Genomic DNA, 27,139 nt, shown 5'->3' on the forward strand with positions numbered 1-27,139 from the left:
TCCCTCCCGCCACCCCAGTCCCCCAAAAATCTCCTCATCCCCCTCTTTACACTGCACCGCACGCACCATATCCACCCTTCCCCCATCTACACCGCCACACCTAACCGCTGACCACCCCCTCCCTCCCCCAGCACTCCAACAACCAGCACAAAAAACAGCTGCATACAGCCTACTCTCCCTCCAGTCTCTCCCGCATGCCGCTAGCATCTCTTTGTTCGCAATTCCATTCTTTGTTTACCGGTTCGGCAATAACCCAGAACCAAAGGTTTTGCAATTGAATTGGACTGGGACTGGCGGGGATGGATAATTCTAGCCCTGCAGGTTTTGCCTGCCGCCCATAAACACAGTGTGGGATTTCTTTGGGCAAAAATCAGCCTTGTACATTTGCACAAAAGGGTTTGCACAATAATGTCAGCCTGATTATGACGATTTTGATGCTGAAGGCGGAATGATGGCACAGCTGAGCGGTGGAAGCTTTTTTTTTCATTTCAACAGGGTCGATTATTCAAGCACACAACGGTGGCAACAACGGATTCCTATGCTGACTTTCCTGAAATGAAAGCCTGAGGCATATTCGACCGTGTTCATGCGTTAAGTGCTCCGCGGAGCAAAACATCGGTATAAGCTTTAAACCCGCCTTCCAGTCTTGCGTGCACGAGGGTAAGAATTGGGGGCGGTTGCGCGGCGTATCGGGTAAGGCGAAAAGTGGGGCGAGTTGCAATATACTCCGAGGAGGCGAGAGCGATCCCAGTCTAGACGACACAGACTTTGTAAGCGTAGTATGAACATCAAACGCCCTTCTAGGTAACGCATGCGTATTTACTTGGAGAAAAAAAAACAATAATGCACGGGCATAGTTTCAAACAGGCCAAGTGTGGAGATGTTATTGTTCGAGGGAAACAAGATTGGTATTTTGCGGGCTGGATATCACGCCACAATGACATCTCTGGTCGTGGCATTTGATTGTTGTTCTATATTCAGCCTGATTAATGGATTAACCGGTGTACATAAATATGCACACTCGAGAAAGTTAACCGCCAGAATAGCGACGAATGCCCCGAAGCTTTGGCGCTGTTGAAGGGTCGCTGCGGGATCAAGGCACGGCTTTGCGCATGTGACGATTTTGCGCCAAATCCTCATTCGATACAGCTCAATTACAGGGTTTCTGGTTCGACATAGCGGGTCTGGCTATAGATAGCATGATGTTGTGGCGGTATGTCGTATACACACTCAATCCTCGTGGTCTACCTTGGGTATCTTGTCTTGCTCCGCTAACGTTACCATAAACTTGTGCCCAGGAGATGAATGGTCCGGCATCTCAGTGGGCACAGATTGTCCAGGGTGTGTCTGTCGATAAGCCACGTCAGGTGCGGGCCGCTGCGGATAAAGTACCCCTCCTGGTGTTGCAGCACTATTGTGACGCCGCATCAGATTTGTGAAGAGATCGAATGTCGCGTTCGAGTTGAGAAATGACAGTGGCCATTGGATGGCAGGAAGCCAGCTTTGATCAATGGATTCGTGGCATGCCTTTAGTACTCGCTGGCCCCAGTTTTTCATGAACCAGTATCGTGGTTCCGCGGCTAGGAGAATAGTGGAATAGTGCATGAGAATGACTAGCGCACCTGGCCGTCGTCGCTGCAAAAGACCCATGAATTCCGCACCGGTGTGTAATGGCCAGATGAACAAGAAGCGTAGCTCTCGGTTGTCAACCTTTGGAGGCATCGAGATACTTAAAGCAGGATCGAAGTGTGCCACTGTGGCCAAGTAAACCGCCCTTTCACTCTCAGGGAGATCATGTTTGTCCCGGATGAAACCGACTAGTGCAGGGGTTTGTTGTAGTAGCTCCAGCAAGAGTGGTTGGGAAGGGGTCACCTCGGATGGGTCTCTGACCAAGGGAGCAAGAAATGAGTCAACAATGGTAGTTTGTGCAAGTGCCAGGACATTACCCATACCCTGCATGAGGTAAAAGCAGTTGAGGAGACCTTCAATGGCACACGGTGATGTACCGTTCATATTGTGCTCAGCCTCGAAGCCTAATGAGGCAAATACACTCAGAGTGAGTAAGGTTGATGTGGCTACTATAGCTGCAGCTTCTTCAGGGGTGGTGGCTGCGATGTTTTTTCGCAGCCCCCTTATGGCACAATCCTGGTGGTGTATTCCAAAGGTGTAATATTCGTGGCATAGTTCTTGCTGCTGCTCTTTGTCGGCTTTAGAGAATGCAGCGAAAGCCAACATTTCGTGCATCAAGTAGGGATGTGAGATTGCATACTTTGGAGCTTCGACTCGCCACATGTAGCAAATATCGCTTCGAAGTGTGAGCTCTTCGTGGGCTTGGGTGGTCCAAAAATGCCTACAACGGATGAGTGGACGTGCCTGGTTGGGTGGGGTCGATGGTTGGTCTTACAGGAGCTCCAGGTCACGCAGCCAAAGGTCCGCTTGGGGGATTTCATTGCGGTGTATGAATCTTGATAGAAACAGATACTGGTCTGCCTGTGACTCTGGCGAGGAGCCTTCGGATATGGCTGGGTGCTGACTAGGGTGAGAGTCTATGCGGGAGGGAGGCGTTGCAGATGCCGACGACGCCTGTTGGCTGGTCAGCAACGATATCCAAAGGCATGGTGTCGATGTGCGGGTCGGATCGTACGGCTATGGGTCGCTCAGACGGGGACGACTGGTTGGTGCGTCGGGCAGTAGTTGCAGCGGAACCTGCCGCAAGGGAGGAGGACTGTGGTGTGTTGGGATCCCAGGTAACAAGGCTACACGGGACGCCATGACGGGCACAGTTTGAGCACGGCTTGAGCTCGTCACACTGTAGTCTATCTCAGCAATGATCTTCTTGGATCAGTCCACCATGCTCCGCCCGAGTTGGACTGGCGTACCTTCACGTGGCGAGCCTTGCACTGTCGACAGCCCAGGCGTGATCTGTCATAGACATTTTAGCGTAGTCCAGTGCCAATAATAGCCCCTGGTATGGCCAGGACGGTGAAACGGGATGAGGTTATTGGCGTGTGTGTGCGGGTGACGAATAGACGGGTGGGGGGTTAACAAGTACGGACTTCTTGTGCCCGAGGCGTGGCATTGGAGGAGAGCAGCACGGCCAGGGACCGGGGCGTTGGGCTGCGACAGTTGACCGCTCGCTCACGAGAGTGTAACGGACCTACTCTACTGGACGTGTCGTCAGACCGTTGATTGAGGCAAGAAAGCGAATGCGACGTGGAGGAACACGGGAGGTGCTGTCTTGGTGGAGCGTGGGATCTTTGCGCGCGCAGGGATAAGCACACACTATGCCTCTTCCATCGCACGATATGCACCCAAATAAAACCTCGGCGAGCAAGTGGAGCTCGCATTCGCATTCCTGCCCTCATCGTCCCCAGATGGCGCTCCAGCTCGCCATCACCACTGGCCCGCCGATTTCCATCGCGTCTCGGGCACTATCCACGTGCAGCGGCTCGTTCCATCGCATCTGGGGTCTTCTAATTACTTACATATGTATACAGGTCCTCTGCACATCACCCCACCCACCTTCCTTGTCCTTGCACCCGCTGTCCCAACATCATGCAGAAACGCTCCATGCCTCTCTACCATACACGCGCACACAACGCCTAGCATCGTCACATGTTGGTGGTCGAGATAACCACTAGATCAAGAGCTACCGCAGCCGCATGTGCTCCAGACCATTTGAATTTTGTGTTGGGCGGTCGAGAAAAAGCAAACTATGCACGCTACGCCCATGGCTCCATGTATACTTATGCTTACAAGCTGCAAGACGAACTACTTCAAGCAAGAGACTGGCCGGCGTGAAATCGAGACGGCTAGCCTAAAGGTCCTCATCGTGACCCCGCGTTGCATTAGGATAAACCGGGGACAAAACGGTCCTCCACAGCTGGCTTGCCTCCGTCATGGAACCGATCTGAATTCCAAATGACTCTGTCCATTGGATCGAGTGGTTACCTCAGCCAAGGCAGTCTGATCTGCATATGACGGATTTCACACGAAATGTGTGCTGATGGACATGTTATGTACTAGAACACACTTGTGGGGGTAACGTTTTCCGGAAGCACTAGGAAAGATGAATATTTGGAATATTCAAGCCAATATCAGATATTGATTATGAAAGATCTCACGACAGCGTATCAGGCGTTCCAGTGTGGTATAAAAATTATCACTAGTCTCCCGGCTCTGACAGATGAAATCTGGCTTGCTTATCATCGATCAATCTTGATTCATCATCCGGCCATGTTCAGGCTGGCATGTCCCTTGCTCCCACGATAGTGTCCTATTGCGCAATTCCGAGAGACGTACATGTTGAACGGCAAGTTTGATTGCTGAAACGGTTCTCAACGCCATGTATCGGATCGGCAGATATAGTTTGACCACAGCTGTTGCGGCCGTCATGTAAATAGAATAAGGGCTTGGCAACGTCACCCCTCAATAGAACCCCTAGCCCGCATTGAAACCCTATCGCAGACGCGAAGGCGTCCGATGGGCAATGACGGCGAGGTTTCTCTGTAGATGTAAAAAATGTCCAGCTATCTACACCTGCTATTGTTAGACACTGCTAGTCTGCATAGTATGTTTGTACAGTACATATGTCGACAAAGACCCCCAATCTATTCCTGATATGTGAGTTCCTTTTGCAAGACTCGCTTCTGGACAGTCAGCTCATGTCCTCGCAAATGAAAAGCGGCTAGAAGCCTTCGAGACTGCCAGCTGCCATGAAGCCAAGTCGGGAGGGGGTTCAAGGTACATGAATCGTTTGAGGTCCAACTCGGCCCCCGTGTTGATAATTACTACGTGAGAGTCCAGTCGCGTGGGGGCCTAGTTGGAAGTGCATTATTTTAGCGTGTTGATAGCATAGGCACATGTCAAGCCCCAGCGTTGACAGGATGACAGGAGAGCGGTTTGGGTCTAGACTGCTGCCTATCGATAACGTACCTTTGGCTAGGCCCATCCGGGTCACATGCCTTCAACTTCATCCAACGACAAAAGATGCCTAGTCCACTAACAACGGTACATGGTGGTATAGTCGCGAAACTTAGTGCATCCATAAATGAACTGTCTTCATACCATTCGCTTACTTCAGCATGTAATATGACCACGGCCGCGACCGTACCTCATCTTAGGTACTAACCATCTGCCAGGAACGCCAACAGTAGTAGGCGCAATGGGAAGCCCGCCTCGTGTGAACCCTGCAGGCTGAACAAAACAAAATGCGATCACGGCCATCCCAAATGTGACAGATGCCGACAGCGCGGAATAGAGGACCGCTGCTTCTATCATCCAGCACCTCTAACCAGACCGCGTCCCGTGGCAGATGAGTCAGAAGCAGGCGCGTCTCGTCCTCACAAGCGAAAGTACAGCAAGACTGTGACCGATATTTTCAAACAATGGCTAATATTCATAGCCGCTCATCAAAGAAGAATAATGATCCCGCTGCTGTTTTCCTGTCGCCTTCATCCCATGGAGACAAACTCGCCGATGCCGTTGCTGCTGATGTCTATCACCCAGGATTTCTCGGCCCTGGCTCTTATGCCGTGTTACTTGCTCAGGATGAAGAGCCGGGTCAGCTACCGGAGCGCGAAGGGTCTGTCGCATCAGAGAGATCAGATCGGGAACTTACCCACCAGCACACTTTGTCCAAATCAATGAGATATCAGATGGCGCATGGTGTGCTAAGCACTTTTCGCCATTACGACATAATAAAAGAGCTTGTACTCTGGTATAACGCGCGCAACGAAGCAGGTGTAATACCGGCGCCAATAGGAGTTGACGCTGTTAATGCGCTAGAAGCTGTCGTCGATAAGCACGATCTCCGACGCAAAGAACCAAGCCCAGAACTGATAGCCCAAGTTCTGGAAACCACCGCACGCCCTTTTACGATATCTCAGTCCCTCGAGGCCCGCGATCTTCACATACTATGCTCAGGCGAAAACCTTCGTTTTGAATACATTGGTTTCTTGCTCGCCACCGCGGGTCGCTCACTCACGTTCGGTTTCGGACCAGAGTCGTATAGCGATGTGAGTAACAAAGAAATGAGGTTGCGCTTTACCGACGAATTGCTTCGCGCAAGTACGACCTGTTTATTCCTTACCACTATGCTTGCTACAGTCAATGACCTTACCATATGGATGTACTACGAGAACTACCTGTTTACAGTCATGATGTGCGGATATGCTGGTAAGTGATATCTCGAAACCTCTTTGAGCATGTCTAATGACTGTAAATCTAGGACCGCCTGCTTGGAGACGCATCGGGGAGTTGGCGACCCAGGTGTACGCGCTCGGCATCCATCAAGATAGAAAGTGCGCCCAAGCGCCAACTTGGTTGGCGGAAACTCGCCGCAGACTCTTTTGTGCGGCTTACAACCAAGACAAATCCATTTCCACATTCCTTGGTCGCCCTGTAAGAATCAGTAAGAGACATACCGATATTCACCTGCCGCTTGATTTAGCCGATGATGAAGTGACGGGCAACGAGGAGGTACTCAATGCCGCCATACAAGCTTTAGGACCTGATGGCTGGAACACCAAAGGTAGATGGCTTCGGGCGTCATGGATCGTGAGTAACTCAACATCCCTCAAACCCAACCAAACTGACATATTTCCAGCGTCTGCGCCAAATGTCTCTCGAATTTCGCGAAGAGATACTCGAGTTTTCCTTTGTCAAAATCGATGCAAATGCGGAAGCTCAACTCTTGTACGCTTTTGTCAGTACCGTTTCCCTGCTTTCACTAATACATGCGTAGGGATATATCTCAGCGCATAGGTACATGTTGGGATATGTTACCGAAGCACATGCGTTATTGGAAAACATGTTGGGACGATGACGTTCCCACCAAAATCTGCTTGATGCTGTGCATCGTTCATCTTACCCACTGGTATAATGAGTTCATGATCCAAAAGCTGCTCGACTACAGCCCTTTGACACTCAACACGGCATTGCTGCGTGTTTCAATTGACCTACTATCCAATACTCTCACTCTGGGTACAATACGCGATCGGTCATATGATGTTCACCGCGACATGCTACATTGCGTGTTGCTCTTTGGGATTCCGGCTGCCTCAGTCTTAGCCACAGCCCTTCGTGAGCAACACCATACAGGCCAGCAGTTTCCGTCTGGAATCTCCCGATCAGAAATCATCCGCATGCTTAGCGTGCTCATTTCGCATCTTGATGCTGCTGCGCACATGGAAAACTCTGGAGCGAGGCATGGCGAAGCAAACTACAATTTGTGTCGCAAAGCGAGTAAGACTTTCACAAAGATCATCGACACAGTGTTGGATCCAAAGGCTGTGGAGGAGATAACACCAGCCAGTGATCAGGTGGGAATGGACCTTGGCTTGGATCTATTCTCTGGTGCTGGGTTAGACGGTTTCGAGGGAATGGATTTTCCAGGGCTGGGAATTGGTCCTAGCACAAGTGGAGGTGTCAATGATGCTTCTAATGTAGATTGGGGAGCCCTTGGACAGTGGAATGCTTGGACCGGACCTGTGTAAAGCACTTTGCACCGGTTTTCATACTAATATTACCATCTAGCCTATTTAATAGCGCCTGCAGCCCATAATTTTAATCTTAGAATCTTCTCGAGTATCAATCAACTGAAAAAGCTCCTGTTTTTAGTTTTCCAACGCGGTTGTTTTCTTGATAGTCGTGAACCGGAACCCGAAGCCAGCCAGGAACGCCGCACCACTAAATGCGATGGCGACAATCATCGGGCCCCTGAAACCTGACACATACGCCTTGAGTACTCCCTCGATATATTGAGCTGGAATTCGATCTCTGATCTCACTAGCGCCAGCTTCGAGGACCAAAGAAGGGTTTAGTCCAGCTGCAGTGACAGCCAAGCGCTTGAGAAGGATGTTCGAGAATGCGGTCTGAGCAGCTGAGACACCAAAGGCACCTCCCATCGTTTGGATGACTGTTTACGGGGTTAGAAATAGAATAAAACAGGTCGATATTACCATTGGACTTACAAAGAAGCGTGGCTGTAGTTAGAGGTACGTCGGCTTCCTTGGTCGAGGCTTGAATGAGCATAACAGGGACTTGGAAACTGATGCCAACACCCAATCCTGCAAGGATCTACAAAAGAATATATTAGCAAGGTAATCCGAACTGAAAAATCAGTGTACGTACCTGGTAGCCGATCCAAATTCGACTAGGAGAATCGATGTCAAAAGTGTAAATCAAACCAGAGCCAATGGCTGTGACACCGGCGCCAAGGATCATCCATGGGAAGGCATACCCGGTTTTCGAAATGATTTGGCCGACAAGGACGACGCATAGTGCTGGCAGTGTGGTTAGTGAGAGCTTGAAGGGAATGACTCAGTGCACTCACTGACTGCGAGGATGTAAGGAACAGTGCGGACACCACTTGTTGATGCTGAGACACCTTGAACAGACTCTGTTTCTTGTTAGAACCAGTGCGTATCATTGTAGCTGTTGTAAGGATACACGTACGGAAGTAAATCGGGATGTAGTAGAACGTAATTGAAAACGCAGCGTTGATCCTGACAAAGGTTAGTATCGAACTCCCATCCCCTGAGTTTTAGACAAAAACTTACAAGAAGGCGAAAGTCGATCCAACAGCAACTGTGCGCCTCTTGATGATACGGTTATGCACCATGGCATTCTCACCTTGCCACCACTGCGCCACAATAAATAGTACGATGAAGATGGCAAAGCCCACGAGTGTGCCAATGACTTTGGAGTCGCCCCAACTCTTTGTTGTGCCACCCCACTGCATAGCGAGAATGAAGCACACAACCGCACCGATGATGAGAGCAACGCCGATGACATCCAACTGACGAAGCATACCGCGCCAGTCAGGACGAGTCTTCGGTGGCTCGTTGACGAAGAAGAGGAGAATGAAAAGGCATGATACGGCGCCAACAGGAAGATTGATGTAAAAGCTACAATCACACTTAGCCCACTTTCTCACATACATATCCAGACGAGCAGAGAGATCACTTACCACCATCGCCACGACACATGGCTCGTAAACGCACCTCCAATCAACGGTCCAACCACGCTAGCAAAACCATACGCAGCACCCATAAGCCCACTATACTTTGGCCTATCGGCCGCCGGTACCAAAACAGCAATAATCGTGTACGAGCCCGCAAACAACCCCGCAGCTCCAACACCACAAATCGCACGGCCAATGATCAGCGCAACTGAACTGGGTGCAGCACCTACATGGTAAGTATCTCAAAATCAGTATTTCCCGTTACTTGAAAGAGGGAGCGGCCGTGAAGGGAGGGATAAAAGCGTACCGCACACCACACTGCCCAGCTCGAAAAACCCAATTGAGATCAGGTACGTCCATTTTAGCGGGAAAAACGTGTAGAGTCGACCCCAGGATGCTTGCGTTGCAGCTGTTGTGACGAAGAAGGCAGAGCCGTACCATCCAATATCTTCTAGACTGTGGAATTCATCGGTGATTTTGGGGATGGCTGTTGAGATAATGGTCTGCGATTTGCGCCGTTTGGTTAGCATTGCTTTTTTTCTCTTGATACCGAGAAACAAAGGATTTCGTGGATTTACTTACGAAATCGAGAGAAGCCTGTCGCGGTGTTTGTTAGCATTTGTTCTTCTCTCCTTTTTTTGGTTGGGGTTGAATGGAAAGGGAAAGGGAAAGGAAGGATATACTTACCAAGAAAATCGCCAAAACAAGTCCAGTCAGCACGAGCAAAAACCGTCCTTTGGATAACTGGATATACGCGTCTTCTTGCAAATCGAGTGATTCGTTGCTAGACTGCGGATCCTTTTCTGAATCCGGTGTTGCGAGTGTCTTTTCCTTCATCTTTTCCTTTTTCCTTACTTCACGATATCGGCCGAGGGGAGGGGGGCGAAATCAAAGTAAAAATTTAAATGTGCAAAATAGGAAGAAACTGGAAACGACAATAATCTCTACTCAAGATGTGTTTTTTTTTCGCGGCGTAGAAATGCGTAGTCAGTTGGTAAATCCCCAAAATTCCACAAGTCTTCCTACTACTACTATGTACTACTACGCTTTACTAACAACAAAGCATTCAAATAATATTAACAGCCCAGCCCCCATCGGCTCTCCACTAGCCACACCCTCCCTTTCTGACTAATTCGCTCGCACGCAAGTTCCGAGCGCGAGGTCGGACAAGCAAAATGCGCGAGATTGATGGGGTGCGAGGGGTCGTGCGCATTGAGAAGGGAGAGGTTGCGATGTACGGAGGTCCGGTGCCAAGGCGGAGGTCCGTCGGCGTGTGATTTGTTGATTTGGACAACGAATATGGAATTGAGTGTTTCGGTGGTAATGAACGGAATGTAGAAGAAGGGGGAATGATGCGTGATATCGGACGTAACGTGTTGTGTTGATTGTTTCGCGGATGTCCTGTGAGTGCGTGGTCTGCTGGTCCGTTTGGGAGTCCGGTGTAATGTGTGTTGTGAATGCTGGGGGTCGTTCATGTCTTTGTTTCATATGTGCCTGTAATTCATCTCGTCTCTTGTGCGGATGCAAAATAGAGTGTGCAGAGATATCGTGCTTTTCTCTAGGGTGTGGTGCCTGGATGGCGGAGGTGAAGGTGGATAACAACTTGATGGACATGGAAAATGAGGCCATTTGGATGTCAAAATGTTGTGTCCCTTCATTTTTCTATATTCTTGATTCATCAAGTTTTCGTTTCGATGTGAAATGTGAAAAAAGGGGACCAATTATGATCCCGTGAGTTGAAGTCGCAAACCTGAAGAGGATATGCAATGGCAGTCGATGATGTAGATAATGTATTTAGCTATGAATACAAGTTTTAGTGATGAAGAGACATCGTGCGGGAATAAATGAGGTAGCCTTGACTTCCTCCTTCTGTAACATGCTCATAACAAATGAGGTCGCGTGGACAATTCTTCGGCTGAGCAACAACCGAGTCACAGTTATTCACCCAGCAATATCGTTCACAAATTTTGTTTTTGGAAGTGTTAAATAGTGGCCAAAACATGAATTGTAAACATAAAGGAGCGGTAAAAATCTAAGAGAGCTACAAAAAGGAAGACCAAAGCTAGCCAACAACAATTAAGCTGATGCAAGATTCACCAATAAAGACGCCAATTTCAAAGACCATCTCAGATAGCAACATCAGCAGACTCCATCACAGCCTCCTCAAACATGGTGTCAACCAACTTCGCCTTGTGCTCGTCCCTAGGTTTGATGTCAAACACGAAGGGCCTCGGTCGTGTAATGAGCAGGTCCGTCCAGTCAGTAACGTGTACTGGGATATCTGTCAATGCGTCAGTAAGCTATTTATTGGATGCGAATATTAGTTTTGATACGTACCCACTCCGATCTTGTTCTTCTTCTTAGAGACGTTGAATGCCCAAGCCAAAGATCCCATAATGGTGACTAATTGGTAGTCAACAATTTCCATACCCATGCAGTTGCGACGTCCATAGCCGAAGACATGGTGGTTGATAACATTGGGGTACTTGGTGAGAGGCTCTTTGTACGTTGGATATTTGGGGTTCAAATAGCGATCCGGGTTGAACTCTTCAGGGTTTGGATAGAGAGCCTCATCACTGCGTCGTGCCCATTCTGTAGGGTGGACGAGTGTACCCTTCTCAATTAAATATCCATCGTAAACATCATCCCTCTCGGCTTCGTGAGGTACACCGGTAGGTACAGGTGGCCTCCAGCGGATCAACTCCTTTCCGACAGCCCTAAGAATAGGAAGCTTGGGCGCATCAGCCCATGTGGGAAGACGGTTGGGACCGCAGACTTCGTCAATCTCCTCCTGGAGTTTCTTTTGCCACTGAGGGTAATGACACATTGCCAGGAAGTAAGTCTGGATGGGGGAAGACATGGGTAATGATGCTGTGATAGCAAGCATGCCGACAGCAAAAGCGCCCTCCTTGTCGTCCTGAACTCCGCTCGGGAACTTGAGACGCTCTTGCTCCTGGAGAAACGTGCGCGACCATGAGTGGCCATCGATGCCAGCTTCCATCTTAGCTTTGACTGCTTGCATTGCCCCCACCCAAAACTCCCGCTGGGCATCGTGGCGTTTCTTTTCCCTCCAGTACCAGGGGTTAAGAACATTTGGCAACAGCATGATGATCGGAACTTTGTTTGGAAGCTGTCCGGAAGGAGATATAGCAGATAAAAGACCAGAGGAGCTTTTGTTCAGGGCAATGCTGAGGGTAGGATCTTCCCATGCTAGGCGAGCACTCACGCGATGTGTGAACTCTTCAGCAAGTCTAGGGTAGTTTCGGTTATCCCTCTTCAACAGGTACATCATTCTCTTAATTTCAACGTGTGTAAAACCGTACATGTCGTAGTTGTAGGTCTTTGCGAGACACTCGTGGGCGAATTTTCGATGCCTTGTAAGCGCCTCTGTAGGTCACTCGGTCAGCGATACTCCAGGTAGAAATCGCATTGTTCTTACCATTATTATCCAGTAGGGGAAGATACTCCGCATCAGTCTTAGCGCCAGGAATGTTTGGTGTAGGAGCACGATTCGAATAGTGAGAACCACGTTTGGCGAGGATGTCTTGAGCCATCTTTTCGCTATTGATTCGGACGTGTTTGGTGCCAAACAGCGTCAACTGGTAGATCGGACCATATTCATCATGCTTTCAATTTATTAGTTGAGAATTACGAACATATAGTGGTGTACTCACCCATTCTGCAAACTTCTTATAAACGTCGGTAGAGGGCATTTGGAAGATAGGTCCGATCCACGGTATTAAACCTTCATAATCAGGTTACTAGTGACAACATATTTTCGCTCAGAAATTTACCTTTTGGACCGGGGATCGTTTTGTATTGGGCTTTCTTTGGGTCATTCTTGACAAGGCGGATGATAGCCCAAAGAACAGCACTGATTGCACTAAAGGCAATCGCAGGGGCGAAAACAGAAAGCAGAGACTGCGATCCAGTCTGAATCAGTTCCTCAATCATTTTGAATGTTTTTGAGAGAAGAAGAGTGAACTGATGTTTGAAGTGAGTATGTTCTATGGCCTCTCTACTACCTTTTTATCTTCTTACTCACTCTCAGCTTCCTCCTCAGTCCGACTTCCGTATCCGCACGTTGGCATGCTACTCTTGGCCCAGCCTCATTCTTCCAACATTGCTATTGCATGCAAACAATGGCACAACCCACATGAAGCCTAACGCGGATGTATCATCGCGAGGTCCGAGGACTCGCGCCAGCCATAGAGGTCGGTGTTGCGACTACCGGCCAGCCGATAATCATGGAGCGGGTGTGGAGAGCCGAGTGCTATTAGGAACAGAAAATTGTGAACCATATTGGTTTCTTCTAGCATCTGGAGCAGTGAGACTGACCCGAGATTGAAGTGAGCTCTGTTCATCGATCGATACAAGGCATCGTGTTATCACGTGATGCACAGCACTAAATGTCTTGGCGAACTCCGATGTTCTCAATGCAAGGCTTGCTCTATTGGTGATACGGTGTCTTATTCTTGCTGATTCTCGTTTGTTAATTGGCTAGTTCTTCGCTGATAGCTATCAGCCTCCATCCAGTGAGATTGCGGATGTCCGCTAAACAGTCGGCAAGCCACCGAAGTAAGCACCAAGGGACCGATGGCGCCATGTCGGCGGACATCCGCGATACCACCACTTACTAACAACCCCTGTTGTCAGCCTACATCGTAGACATTTCGTGCATCTAAGCTCCATCCGTACGTGGGACGTTTCTTAGCTATCAAACATGAGCCAATCGGGTCAGCGTGACGACGCTGTGGCTTTGGGCTGATGCCTTTCTTAGTTACAGGAACCGATGCATGCATGCAATCCGGCAAGGGAGAGAGTTTATCGATCTATGGCATGGATCAAGGACCTCAGCTGTGGCCCCAAGCCCTCAGTAAAATCCCGCTGGAGTTGCGAATACCGCCGCCCATCAGGACAATATGCTGGGTTTTCAGCAATGAGGCGTTGTGGCTATGACTCTAGCTCTATACTATTTCCATTTTTCTTACGACCGAATACGATATTGGACCCAAATCTCGATTTGATAGAAGGTGCCAGGTCACTATAAAATGGTACTACCAGAAGTCACTCCGATGGTTACCACGTTGTCTTTGTGTTTATCCCTCATCCCTGCTGCGCACGCATTGCATCTTTAGCACTTCACCATTACCGATCCGTTACCATGAAATCCTTGGCATCACTCGCTTTTATCACGTTTACCCTTGCACAGCATGCACATGCGGTCACCTCACAGCAGATCCACATAGACTTGGCCAAGACCCTATCGTCGGGATCTGAGGTGGTATCAACCACTGACCCTTCCTACGCAACCGGCTTTACACAACGATGGACCGTGTACTCCAAAGCTGCACCGACTTACGACATTGCTGTGAAGCCTGCCACCGCTACAGATGTTCAAAAAATTATCCAGTATGCAACTAAGAACAGTGTTCCATTCTTGGCAACGGGCGGTGGTCACGGTTATACCACTTCCTTGTCTGGCGTGAAGGGCGCACTCAACATTGACTTGAGTAAATTCAGAAAAGTGGTTGTGGATGCTTCAGCCAATACTATGACCATTGGAGCTGCTACGATTTTTGCTGATATGTTGGATCCATTGTACGCTGCTGGCAAACAAATGCGTAAGTTCCAGCGAGTCTCATTACGGAACAAGATTAACATCACATGCAGCATCTGGTGGGTCCTCAACCCCTAGCATTATAGGCGTTACCCTAGGTGGGGGCATCGGGCCTCTAACCGGTGCTCACGGTCTACTGATCGACTCACTGCTCTCCGTTGAGATGGTGACTGGCTCCGGTCAGATCCTAACGGTATCGGCTACTAAAAACTCCGATCTTTTCTGGGGAATGAGAGGAGCGGGAGTTAACTTCGGCATTGTCACCTCAGCGACATACCGAATCTATGATACGATCAACAATGGCATGGTGTACAATGCCGACATAAGTTTCGACGGGGAGAAGAACGAGACGATTTTCAAGATTTTGCGTTCCTACCAAGGAACCCAAGACAATAAGCTTGCAATTTCCGTGGCCTCTTCAGTCAAGAACAAAGTTGTGAGTCTTACCGTCTCTCCTGTCACGTACTAGATAGCCTGGCTAACATCTGCAGCCCGAGATCAGTATTAGCGCCATTTATTTTGGCACTAAAGAACAAGGTGATGCAGCTATCAAAGCCTTCCTTGATCAACAGCCGACATTCAGCAACATCTCTGTTGTACCCTACAACAAGCTAGTTTACGTTGCAAATTTTGGCGGCGACGTGTTCGCTCGCATAAAGGGTGTTAGAGCTGACCTGTGGGGTTACCAACTGAACGATGTTACGGTGTCCACACTCAGTAGCACGTACACAAAGTTCATCAACTTTGTTCTCGACAACCCTGCACTCGAAAACCCTCTTTGGCTAGTAGAGAAGTTTGGTCTGGGAGTTACCGCAACCATCCCCGACGAGTCTACTGCGTATGCATGGCGCAAAGCTGTTGCCTATGGCTTTTTCTCGTTCAACCTGCCCGCAAATGTGTCTGAACAGATGACGAACATTGTTGATCAGTTCTCTGAGAAGATCCGCAGCGGTCTGACTTCGGGCTGTGGAAATCCTCAGGGCAACGTATTTCCTAACTATGCACGGGGTATCGAGACGCCAGAGCAGGTTTATGGCAAGTCAAAGTTGCCGAAACTACGATCGCTTAAGAAGAAGTACGACCCAAAGGGATTATTCAATAAGTACAACTCCTTTGCTTGAGTTGGATTGGGGCAGTCTACTGTATGCAAATTGGGGCGGCATTCTGTTGTTATATCTTTGTATCCGCGCATAATATAGATTCGAGTTACCTCTACACAAGCGTAAAAACTTGAACCCCTCATACCTTTACTCTCGTGTACCACTCTTCATCTTTTCTTTTTTTTGCTGCACTCTTCTATTCATTTCCATCGGCTTAGGAAATTTAGCATAGCTACTGAAAATAGCGAACAATTTTGTTAGTACCCGTTGCAAACACTCCAAATCCAATCTCAACTCGTTTGGCCCCCAAGCCAGGCTTTGTGAGCCAAATTTCTGATAACATTCAACACTTAAAAACCTGTCCCAGCCCGGAAGTTTGAAGAACATGTCCAAATATGAGGAGATGTATCTCGACATCATTCATCTTCCCAACTCCCCATTTCCCAGTCAATGGCAATGTGATTTATGTAAGAATATCAAATATGACAAGTTTTGGACGAATCTTTGCTTGCATGGGCATATAATAAAGAAAAATAAGCTCGATTTGTTTTATGTTACTAATGCGAATAGACGCTCAATGCTCAATTTTATAACAGCAACACTCCATCTAACACTGTAACCCCCCCCCCCCCCCCCAAAAAAAATGAACGGCACTTCTCTACACCTTCCATCACTCTCCACATACTCTTGATGTCTCGCAACTTTCCCATCCCACCAATAGCCCCTATACAGCCTCCATTCCCCGATATTGTATTGCTGGCTTCCAGCACACCTCTACGGTTCACACCTAAGCCAAAACAGCCACAGCATTGACGAGCACAACACCAAAGTACAAAGCGACCCTGAAGCGGTTGAGCCATCCCCAGTATGCAATCCTCTCATGGTACTAATCGCACACACTCCTGTCAGCCATCAAGCAAGTAAAAAAAGAGTAACAACTTACATAAGCAGTCTGCATCCCCGCATCCTTCTCCGGAAAATCCGCATAATGAAACTCCTCCTGCTCCCGAAACTTCTGAGCCAACGCATCGTTAAGCGGAACCACATAATGCAGCGTAAAGGGGAAGATCAAAAACGCCATGACGCTGCTGGCCACGTATAGCATGGTCGTTTTGTTGGTGAAGGAGCCGGATTTGTCCCAAGAGCCGTAGGCGAGGATAAGGGAGAGAATGAGGCTCGAGGCACTGAGCACGGTGCCCGGGACTTGGGCGCGGCGAAATTGCGTGTGCCATTGGCGGATGGCGAGGATGGGTGAGGGCGAGACGAGGATGGAGGGGATGGAAATGCTGCTTAAGGCAGTGTTCATGCCTAGCAGGAAGGTAGCTTGCACCAGAGTGGCGACTTGGAGAGTGGCGAAGGAGACCATGATTGGAAGTAGGATAGGATGGTGGTAGTTGAAGAGAGAAGGAGTAGGGGATTGAAGAGATGGATGAGCAAGCTACTGGTTGTGATTGTTGTGATAGCAGCAATGATTCAAGCGTTTATATCTGGATGTTGGACTTTGTAATTGTTACTACGGATGTCCCATCGTGTCTTCCCCTCATGTCCGATGTTGCATCTCCATCTCCAAGTCCTACACTATCACACACGATAGAAGTAATACGGCTCTCCATACGCATCCCGTACTATCTTGCTCCGGAGATCGAAAGAACACTCAATATCTTGCATCGGTGGTCGGTAGCCGGTGTTCAGAATTATCATCAGACGGTTGTTGAAGTTCGACCTCAGCCCCCCGTCTTGGCAGGGACGTTGATACACAACAACGGAGTGCCTGTCATCACGTGACAATACACGCTACGGAGTTCCGTACAACGCCAACACAAATGCAGGACAAAGAGAGTGGGCCAGCATCAATGCAGCTGACAAACAAAAATAGCGAAGACGCAGTACCGGGACCCCGAGGATGTGAATTTGTAATAGTGGGTAGCACAACAGATAATACGATCCAAGGCGATTTTGATTTAGATCGTGACGTTAACTGTGACTGTGCCGCATTGCAACCAGTCGTATTTCAGCCCCCAGCCGCACCTTCTTCCTGCTTCCTTCGTGTGCAGATACTTTTCACGCTTGAGCTGAAAAGATATAACGCCTCAGGATTCTGTCAGCCATCAGCATAGCCCATTTACATCAAAGTCCTCCATCCAAACCCCCACGCGCCATAACGCACCTACTACACACACACATACATCAATCAAAACACGCATACACATTCCATACTCCACAAAATCTCAATAGGCCAACCACAATGGCGAGCTTCCCCACTTTTCTCAAGTCCCAGCTCCTCTACAAGCCCAGACTACCACAGCCGGGAACATTTGCTGGCAAGACTGTCATCGTTACAGGCGCAAACACTGGTCTTGGTCTAGAAGCAACACGGCACTTTGTCCGCTGCGGCGCCGCAACCGTCATCATCGCATGCCGTACGCTGTCCAAAGGTGAAGCCGCCAAGCGCGAAATCGAAGCAAGCGAGAAGCGCAGCGGCGTACTCCAAGTCTGGGAACTCGACCTCTCCTCGTACGCCAGCGTCAAAGCCTTCGCAAAGCGCTGCGAGACGCTCCCTCGTCTCGACGTCTGCGTCGAGAACGCCGGCATAGCAACGGGAAAGTTTTCGCGTGCAGAAGGCCACGAAGCCCACATCACCGTCAATGTGATTTCCACATTCCTGCTCGCACTGCTGCTCCTACCCATCATGCGCAGGTCGGCTCTCTCAACGGGAACAACACCCTATCTCACCATTGTCACATCAGAAGTGCACCACTGGACTCAGCTGCCGCAGAAGAAAGAACCAAGCATCTTCGCTGCGCTCGACGATGAGTCAAAGGCAGATATGGCAGACCGCTACAACGTCTCCAAGCTGCTGGAGATCCTCGCGTTGAGGTACATGACTAGAGTGCTGATTAAGGATCGTGCAAAGTATCCCGTGGTCATCAATTGCGTTACACCGGGTCTGTGCAAGTCGGATCTTGTCAAGGATATGGGTATGGCGCCTGTCGTGTTCAAGACGTTGCTGGGTCGTACGCTCGAGGTTGGCAGTCGCACGCTGGTTAATGCGGCGGCGCTACCTGACAGCGCCGGCGAGTACATTATTGACGATCACGTATCTGAGCCGTCGAAGCTGGTGGTCGGTGAAGAGGGCGCGGAGTTATCGAAGAGGGTTTGGTTCGAGTTGGCAGACATCTTGGAGAAGGCTTGTCCTGGAGTGACCCAGAACATTGCTGCGTAGATGTGTGAGCACACTGCGGCGGCAGTGTTGTGCCGGTAAGTTGCAGGCGTACTAGTTGTGAGGCACGTGACTCCTGGGATCATATGATTGTCAGTTAGACGTATGGGGAACGGTACAGCGACAACACTGGGATGGCATGAAAATTTCTTCATCTCATTTCTCTTTAATCATTCGGCTCTTGTATTTTCGTTTTATTCTTCTATTTGCTTGCTACCACAAGCCCTCTGCTAAAATGTTTCATTGCAGAAGGGCGTCCTTGTTCACATGAGGGATAATGAAAATATACCTCGCCAGTAATTCAGCTCTATTCATGACACGTCAATTCTAGACAATGCTTTTGGCTAATTCTCCACACGCTAATGCAATAACAATGTCAGGTTGTGATTTCTATCAGCTCCATCTATGGAGGAAGTACCGAGCCTTTTCAAGCACACTGCTGACAAGATGCGTGGGATGATTCTCCAGCTTGCTGATGCAACAAAGCAAGCTGTTGCCACCCTCAAATATTGGTAATCGTCTGTTGTCTGGGAATGTGACGACCGGGGTGACTGCAGGGGTATTGAGAAAGCGTTCCTCATCGCTGGGTAGAAGTGCGTCAATACCCACTTCCCGGGACTGGATCCCTGTATTGATTCGCTCTATTGTCCTAAGCGACCAGCAGGCCATGGATGCCCGGTAGATCGCCACCGGCCACCATATGGGTCGCGCGTCGACCGGTAGATTGTCGATCAGCCGGAAGATCTGGCCAGCATGGAACAAGACATAGTTCCCTTCTTCGGGATAGCGTACTCGGCTCCACATCTCAGCGCATGCTGATGCTGATGATGGAGGCTCCTCTTTGGCACATTTCTCAATGTCAGGGATGCTTGTGTATACATTTAAGCTAACCAGATGTAGCATGATTATGCCCGTCCAATCCACTGGTACGGTCCAAGGTTTGTTCTCGCTGTCCATGGTGGCCTGCGAATGTCGATTGAGAAGTGTAGCCAAGTCTTGAACCAAACCCTGTGTCTCTTGTAGGCGGCCCAATACTTTAGTCTTGGAAAGGACACGATGCCTGTTGGTCGATTCATCATTATCGAAGATGCGAAGAAGCTGTTGCTGTTCCAAGACCATGGCTTGTAGGGGGTGGAGAAGGAGACGCAGGTGATATGGAGGTACATCATCACTACCTGTTAGTCGACCTTGGAGAAAACTCCGGAAGAGACCATTTAGTGACGGTAGCTCGCGGCCCATTTGGATCTCGTTTGCACCAGGCTGTCCAATCCAGTCGTTGTACGATTGTGCGTTCCAGAGATTGCTATCATTGGGTAAAGGTACTTGCAAATCGCAGTTTGAGAGTACAGGAGGAACATCATGAAGCAAGCTTGTCTCAAGGTCCACATAGACCCATGCATGTACATGGCTACAAATGTCAGATCATACCACATAATCACGTCAAAAGGAGTTCTTACCGATTTTTTGTCTCAATCTCTTTCCATCTCTCCCATCGGCTCTCACTATCTAAGCCGTGGTCGTTGAACCCGGGCTCGGGATTTAGAATTCCACTGCTCTTCAACAGCTAGCCGATATGTTAGCATATTATTCATCTTTTCTCCAAGATGACAGTAACTTACACTCAGGTACTGGCCTCGTTTTGACATGGCATACTGATTTGTGTTAGCTTTACGCAAAGGCAAATCACAGATGATACATACCGAAATAAAAGAACTCTTCCCACTTCGCACACAGAGTGTGAGTAATTGCAATGCAATGCCTCCCACCATTGCCTGTGATATGCATCGGCGTTCGAGAACATGGTTCAGTGCCACCATGCATACCTCAATCAAACCATAAGCGAATACGTGTGACTCATGGTGATCTGTAAGCATAGCGCCATGTGTAATGACGAGAATGATCAGCAACATGCCTACGTCGACCGCGTCAATATTCAAAATGTCTTGGATGTTAGCGGTAGGGGAGCCAGGGAGACCAAGGTAGGGTTGAACCGAGTCAATGCGTGCTGTGTAGATCTCGATAAAGTGTATTAGTACGTGCGACGGAGGCAGCGATACGATGCGGCCAAAAAGGCCTTCGGTCGATGATGATGGCGAGCTGCCAATCTGCAGCGCACGTTGGAGCAGCAACTGCACAGTGGCCACTAGTCGATCACGAGCGTCATGTGACAAGGCCATAGTACTATCGCTCTTGTTACTGGGTAGCCCATCCCAGGCATCTGGCCGGGCCAGGACATCCACGAGTTCACCAAGTACATCGTCTGTTGCGTATGAGCTGCCTATTGATATATCCTGGTTCTTCTTGTTTGGGCTAGAAGCATATTGGCTGTTCGTCAGGCCTAATGACAAACTCGACTTGATATGAGGGCTTGTAAAAGGCGGAGTCGGGGGTTGGTTTGGGCCGTGGAAGAGCCCCTGTTGCTGCTTGTACAAATTATGATTCCCAGGCCCGCGCGGAGAAAGATGAGGTTCGTTCGTTTGCATCTCTGGACGTGGCATAGATGGGAAGAGGTGAGTAGATGTGGTCCCGTCCATAGGCTCGCCACCTAGGGATACGGGATATGGAAATCCCATGAAGTCTTCGTACCCAGTAAGATCCAGTTGTCCTTGGGGCAGAGTCGTATCTACAAGCATGTATAGTTCGCTATTGTTTGTTTGACCGTCAGGCAGGATGTAGGCAGGAAATTGATCCATTGTTGTATTTTGATTGCCATCCTGGGCAACAGTGTTTGTTGGTGTTGTCAAGGGCTTATTGCGCGCAGATGACGTCCGAGAAGCTCTCGGTCGGCGCGAGGAGCACCTTGGTTGACATTCATAATTTCTTGCAACACACTGAGAGCACGGCACCTAGTTGCTGCGTTAGAGACCGTTGTAATGTTCCAGTATTCCGAATTCTCGGTGCTTGGGTAGCAATTCGCTTGACTAACCTTGCGGTCACATCGTGCTTTTGAAATGGCACACCGGGTGCAAGCGATGAGAGTAGCAGTATCCATCTTGAATCGATGTCGAGGTTACCAAGTAGCAGGTAACGTACCGGGATATAAGAATGAATATGGTGGGAGAGTAGTCTCCACTGCCTGCAAGGAAAACAAGGAATGATGCACAAAGATGGGACAGACACCGGTGAGTGCAGGAGGATACGAGTATGTAGGATTGCGGGCCTAGGCGACGCATACGAGATATGTCGTTCACTGGCGGCTCCGTCTACTTCCGCAGAAGTGTACCTGAAAGGCGTGCTGGAACCCGTCTCCAATGTTATCAGCAGGGGTCCACCTGGCTAATTAAAATATTGTTGCTCCAAATGGACTGTACTTCATATAGTTAATAGCGCCGTCTACTAGCACCTTTTCCTATTTTTTCGCGGATTATATTTGCGATATAGTAAAGGGGGGCACTGAATAGAAAAAATACTACAAAGTTATAATCTAGTAGTAGTATGATATAGCTTTAAACGTAGTGAGTTTCTTTCGTATTGAGAGTTGCGCTGGGTTTTGGTTGCGAAAGTAGCCCGCGTGGAGTACCGGTAGTATTGTCAACCGGGTGGGGTCGTCAGCTTTGAGGCGCCAGACCCACGGGTTTGTAGCTAGCGGATTTCCCAAACCATGTTAGATTATGTAAGCATGCTTACCGAAACACGCATCAGCAGAGGGTATTCACCTCCCCCCTGATAAGAGTGAGACGTCCCCTTTATAAGCAGGGCCCCCTACTTATAGAGAGGGGATGTTTCAATCTTATCGGGGGGGAGGTGAATACCCTCTGCCACACGCATCAATTTGCAGCTTGTAATTATGGCTGTCGAATCAGCGGTGCATGTTGAGAAGAGCTGTCATAAATGGAGTTGCTCACGTAGTCGTGTAGCACTTGTCGTTTAGGTTTACGACTAGCGTAATGATTCAAAGAGTTTTTGAACAATGGTCTTCCTTAGTCTAGGGCTTATCTTCTGGGGTAGACTAGGATCATTCAACCCATGTGCGTGGGTAGAATACGAGCTGCAACATGGTGTGCTTGTGATGCAACTTAGACGCCACGCTGATCGGTTGGCTAGGGAAACGGCTCGGCTTCACAGCGCCACACAAAATAGAAATGTGTAACATGGTACACTACGGCTTTCTAGGAGCTGAGTAGTTATATGTCGCGACACTAGCTCGGTAGCGCTCCGCCCGGACTTTCAAGCTAAGCAGGGGAGGATCACACAGACATGTATGTGCATGTATGTGGATCCCTTTTGCCTACCGCTGTTAGTCGAGGAGTTCCACGGATATTTTAGTACGGATGTGTTTAGTTTAGCAGCATTGTCCGTTTATGAGCCAGGTCAAACGTATGGATTTAAAACAGCTAGAAACGGCGTCTATCCAAAATACACCAATTAGATCCAGGATGAAAAGAACGTGGAGTTGAATGATATTTAATATAGCTTACAGATGACGGAAATTACTAACATAAGCTGTGTTCACAATTTTACCGAACCACACTCTTCTCGCATTTCAGATCAACTTTCGCCAGATCATAGCCGTGTAAGGAGCCGTCTTTCACTATCGCCAATCAGCTTATTGGCTGGGTATACAATTTCTATGCTACCCAAGTAACTGCTCTCCTGAGAGCAATTTTTTGTACAAAACGGAGGTCTCGATTCACGAGCGTTGCTCTATTAGTACAGAATTTGGTAAGCGTTGGTTTGATTTAGTTTGTCCCTTCTGTCCTCGGGATGACCATTTTATTAAATTTGATATCTTCTAGGGTGCCGCGCTGTTGTTAAAATTCGTTTCATGACATAAATGTAGGGGATGTATATTTCCTAGACGATACTGCTTTATTAGGTGACCAAATGGTAACTTGACACGCTCTCTCTTTTCAGCTATTTCTAATCGAGATGGATCCATGTACCGAGCTAAACTCGTAACGATCTTCGAAATGCTACCAAAAGCGGTATTATAAAAACGGAAAGTGGGAAACGGAGTACTAAGAGCCTGTTCGGTGCTGCGTTCTGCGTCTCCGTTTTGCGTTTTATTGACCAGATTTAGACTCCATTGCGAAAACGAACCTGAAAATGCTGAACCATTCAGCTAGCCGCACGTTTCTGATCACAAAACGAACCTCCGTTTTATTCGCATTTCTATATTAAAATAAGCCATGTCTAGTGCTTAGCTACACTATATTCTCATCTAGTTAAGAACAACGGAGGCTTGTTTTCTGGATGTTAGTCTCTAATTCTAGCTGCGTTTTCAAACTCTGTTTCAGCACGCGATCTATTGGATGCATTGCATCGCGAACTTTCTAGCTATAACTATAGGATCCAGTCTATCTACGTGATCTATCCACCTAATTCATATAAATCACGTGACCTAACCGCAAATACAAAACGGAGCTCCATCCGAACAGCTCCTCCGTTTTCTATCCCAATATAGATAAGCCCAGCTGCAACGCTAGCTGATGCTACTGATAACGATCTATACCTAGATAGGTATCCAATACCAAGACGCAAGACGCGGCATCGAACAGGCCCTTAGTGATGCCCCCGTAGCCCCTACGCTAACACCTTGGCACTACATTACTACCTGCATGCGTCGAAGGTCGCCCATCGTGCGGCGGCTCTCGGTCGATCGGGAAATCTAGAAATAAGATTTGCCTAACGCCAACAGTATGAAGCCAGCTTAGAAACGCTGTTCCTACTACAGCGTAACTAATATTATTTTACTTATTATCCGTTCATATATATAGATATTAAGTATAGAGTAAGCGTAATCAACAACTCTAATGTTCTCTTAAAATAATATTGTGGTAGTGTTGGTATCCTGTAGTGAAGGCTGGTCGGTTTGGTGGATTAGCCCGCTTGGTCTGGGGTTTTCAGCTTTCTCGATCGACCGAGAGGGCGGGTGCTTGCTTACTATCCGATAAGCACTGTCTCAGCGTACCATGTACATATGTCTTACTATGCATTTGAATAATTAAGTAAAACACTAGAACTGCTTACACGCCCGGGTGAGAGAGCGAGGCTGGCATGCAACTCACACAGGTCGGCAGATTCATCATTATCATCATCCTAATCGGTCCCCGAAATCCGACCGTTCACGCGGCTACCATGTACATACTTACTAGGTATGTCCCAATAACCAATGTCGAGACGTGCCACTCGCCTACTCCCGCATACTAATCCCCTTTCAAGGGTAACCCGCCAGGTAGGCGCCGCATCGGCAACGCTTGATCAAATTCAATGCAAGTGTCCATGTTGACACCCTCAACCGTCGGTGGTAATACAAACCATGACTGCATAACTCTCCTTGCCCCATACCACCAAAGAAAGACGTGGGGTTGTCTGTCCCGATTCCCGGGGCTTCCCCCACCAACTCTGGCGTACTTTTCTTTGCAAACTCATCAAGCTAGCGACGGATCAGGAAATGCACTAAGAGAAAAATGCGAATATACGCATGCAGGGCTTAAGAATGCCGGGACATGGGGGCGTGGGCCGGTTAGCCGTTTCTGCAGGCGCGGAAACACGGTTCGTTATCTCTATACCCGTTTAGAATATGTTCTTAGCTCTGAACCGCAACCGACGGCATTAGTACATAGGTGCGATACACGAGAAGAACGAAGACAAGAACAAGATGGGCAGGTATTGCCGAACTTGCCGGTGTGTTTTCAAGGCCCAATGGCGCAAATGCCGAGGCTTATTACCTGCGTGAAATGACCAACAGAATCATCCTTCTCCGCTTCCTGATCAGCCCCATCCCACGGTTGTTGGAAACAAAAATGGGTTACACAGAAGGAATGCGGCTCATGCAGTCTACTGTACCATTCTCGGCCCGACGGTTCTTCCGCAGCAACGCATCGGCGATCCACTCGGAAAATTCAGTGATGGAGGATTTGTATGTGGCTGCTGACGCCAAATGGGGCAATGGTGCTTGCATTGGAAACTTCAATCGTCGATGTCCTGCAGTTTTCTCGCTTGAGCCTGCTCGCTTTGTCCCCCAAACCTCGTAGACTCTACGCGTCGGCATATGATATGTACGTATCAACTCAGGGTAAGAATGCGGATGGTGCATTGCCGCATGCATGCAAGTGTATACTTACATCTCTCTGTACACATGTCAAGGATCTACATGCTGGACGGACAAGGTCTCGAGGACCCTTCTTTATCGCTCACTGTCCTGGTATCTGGGTACGTAGCCAAGCTACAGTCGAGTAAGATCCGGTAGCATCGCACCCGACCCCAAATTGAGCATGATGACTAGTGGGGTACTCTTTCCGACGTGTAATCAGCCTATTTTCTGAAACTTTTAGGGTCGCGATCATGGAGGTCGATCCACTGTTTGTCAGATACATATCCTTCCGTTCCTGTAGGCGACTACTCCGTAGGAGGCCTAGAATCCGTTTAGATGAATGAAATCGGGCTAGGCTAAGTCACCAAATATAAAACAAACATTTACGAGATGTATTACTGAGGCGCAAATCTAGGCTGTTCTCGGAAAGATAAATTCACACGACCATTGCGTGTCGCATATTCAGCGCATGCCAAGAGCGGCGGTACGTCCCGATTGCCGTTGTAGCGAGTCTCTCGTGCATAAATAGATATTCCTTTCGCTTGCGTACAAGGAAAAAACACAAGTCCATTATGCAATGCTGAATCCATGGACTTCCGATAGTGGTTGGTATGCCTCGTCCGGACAAGATTCTGAACGGCGACTACAATTTCAGCGGGCTGTAGTAACAACGAAGCCACTGGCAAAGCCGCTCAGAACGACAGCAGACTCGAATCGATCCCCTAGGTCATCTGCCATCTTGAAGCCCGGTAGTGCGGAAGGTGTTCGAACAGGGCTGTGCAGACTTGCAGTGCGGTTAAACTACTAGATGGCCACGTAGGATAGTAGACTTGTCAGGGCATCGACAAACCCTCGGCCTTGTAAGTAGGGAATTCGGAACGAATTAACGTATAGGGAGAGATCTAAATTTCTGTGAGAGCTTGAGTCAACGTGCCGATGGGGACGATATGCAAGGACGATGGTTTGACTGGCTGAAGGAGGTTTGTATACTTGTGCCAAGCCAACTCCTACGTCTTTTCCCTTTCTATCCTCACATGTCAAATGCCAGAGTTTTGGAGTGCAGCAATTATCTGTTTGAAAAGGTCATTATCTTCTTGAAGCTTCGTCATGTAGCTCAACGCCTCCCATCTAGATCCGTTCTGCTCGTTCTGCTAAAGTACACGATGAACGTCAAATAAGAAGTGGAGAGCAGAGATAC

General features: G+C 48.7%; 9 protein-coding genes across 9 annotated transcripts; 3 read left to right on the top strand and 6 right to left on the bottom strand.

Annotated features, from left to right (window-relative positions):
* Positions 1-1,230: 1,230 nt before the first annotated feature.
* On the bottom strand, positions 1,231-3,079 carry COCVIDRAFT_108459 (hypothetical protein; the record flags this gene model as incomplete). The annotated part of the gene is given in 5 exon segments (XM_014697645.1): positions 1,231-2,350; positions 2,405-2,583; positions 2,603-2,809; positions 2,880-2,922; positions 3,057-3,079. The coding sequence occupies 5 exon segments, from the start codon at positions 3,077-3,079 to the stop codon at positions 1,231-1,233; spliced, it is 1,572 nt and encodes a 523-aa protein (XP_014553131.1).
* Positions 3,080-5,387: 2,308 nt separating this feature from the next.
* Positions 5,388-7,496, top strand: COCVIDRAFT_40773 (hypothetical protein; the record flags this gene model as incomplete). Its single annotated transcript, XM_014697646.1, has 4 exons — positions 5,388-6,177; positions 6,230-6,558; positions 6,608-6,696; positions 6,746-7,496. 4 exons carry the CDS (start codon positions 5,388-5,390, stop codon positions 7,494-7,496), a joined length of 1,959 nt encoding a protein of 652 aa, XP_014553132.1.
* Positions 7,497-7,616: 120 nt separating this feature from the next.
* On the bottom strand, positions 7,617-9,802 carry COCVIDRAFT_108412 (hypothetical protein; the record flags this gene model as incomplete). Its single annotated transcript, XM_014697647.1, has 10 exons — positions 7,617-7,918; positions 7,974-8,079; positions 8,134-8,285; positions 8,336-8,401; positions 8,458-8,507; positions 8,562-8,909; positions 8,972-9,191; positions 9,273-9,468; positions 9,548-9,562; positions 9,653-9,802. 10 exons carry the CDS (start codon positions 9,800-9,802, stop codon positions 7,617-7,619), a joined length of 1,605 nt encoding a protein of 534 aa, XP_014553133.1.
* A 1,289-nt stretch (positions 9,803-11,091) lies between these two features.
* On the bottom strand, positions 11,092-12,919 carry COCVIDRAFT_108456 (hypothetical protein; the record flags this gene model as incomplete). Its single annotated transcript, XM_014697648.1, has 5 exons — positions 11,092-11,246; positions 11,303-12,352; positions 12,405-12,591; positions 12,640-12,710; positions 12,769-12,919. The coding sequence occupies 5 exons, from the start codon at positions 12,917-12,919 to the stop codon at positions 11,092-11,094; spliced, it is 1,614 nt and encodes a 537-aa protein (XP_014553134.1).
* A 1,210-nt stretch (positions 12,920-14,129) lies between these two features.
* COCVIDRAFT_40776 (hypothetical protein) lies at positions 14,130-15,706 on the top strand (the record flags this gene model as incomplete). Its single annotated transcript, XM_014697649.1, has 3 exons — positions 14,130-14,589; positions 14,639-15,021; positions 15,077-15,706. 3 exons carry the CDS (start codon positions 14,130-14,132, stop codon positions 15,704-15,706), a joined length of 1,473 nt encoding a protein of 490 aa, XP_014553135.1.
* Positions 15,707-16,472: 766 nt separating this feature from the next.
* Positions 16,473-17,051, bottom strand: COCVIDRAFT_108392 (hypothetical protein; the record flags this gene model as incomplete). Its single annotated transcript, XM_014697650.1, has 2 exons — positions 16,473-16,571; positions 16,629-17,051. 2 exons carry the CDS (start codon positions 17,049-17,051, stop codon positions 16,473-16,475), a joined length of 522 nt encoding a protein of 173 aa, XP_014553136.1.
* An 879-nt stretch (positions 17,052-17,930) lies between these two features.
* Positions 17,931-18,908, top strand: COCVIDRAFT_108476 (hypothetical protein; the record flags this gene model as incomplete). The annotated part of the gene is made up of 1 exon (XM_014697651.1): positions 17,931-18,908. One exon carries the CDS (start codon positions 17,931-17,933, stop codon positions 18,906-18,908), a length of 978 nt encoding a protein of 325 aa, XP_014553137.1.
* A 390-nt stretch (positions 18,909-19,298) lies between these two features.
* On the bottom strand, positions 19,299-21,598 carry COCVIDRAFT_108501 (hypothetical protein; the record flags this gene model as incomplete). The annotated part of the gene is made up of 4 exons (XM_014697652.1): positions 19,299-20,313; positions 20,363-20,469; positions 20,525-20,557; positions 20,606-21,598. 4 exons carry the CDS (start codon positions 21,596-21,598, stop codon positions 19,299-19,301), a joined length of 2,148 nt encoding a protein of 715 aa, XP_014553138.1.
* A 5,147-nt stretch (positions 21,599-26,745) lies between these two features.
* Positions 26,746-26,994, bottom strand: COCVIDRAFT_108474 (hypothetical protein; the record flags this gene model as incomplete). The annotated part of the gene is made up of 1 exon (XM_014697653.1): positions 26,746-26,994. A coding segment is annotated over one exon (249 nt), but the record flags the coding sequence as incomplete, so codon positions are not given.
* Positions 26,995-27,139: the final 145 nt, after the last annotated feature.

This window comes from Bipolaris victoriae, assembly GCF_000527765.1.
Source record: "Bipolaris victoriae FI3 unplaced genomic scaffold scaffold_93, whole genome shotgun sequence".
Lineage (NCBI taxonomy): Eukaryota > Fungi > Ascomycota > Dothideomycetes > Pleosporales > Pleosporaceae > Bipolaris > Bipolaris victoriae.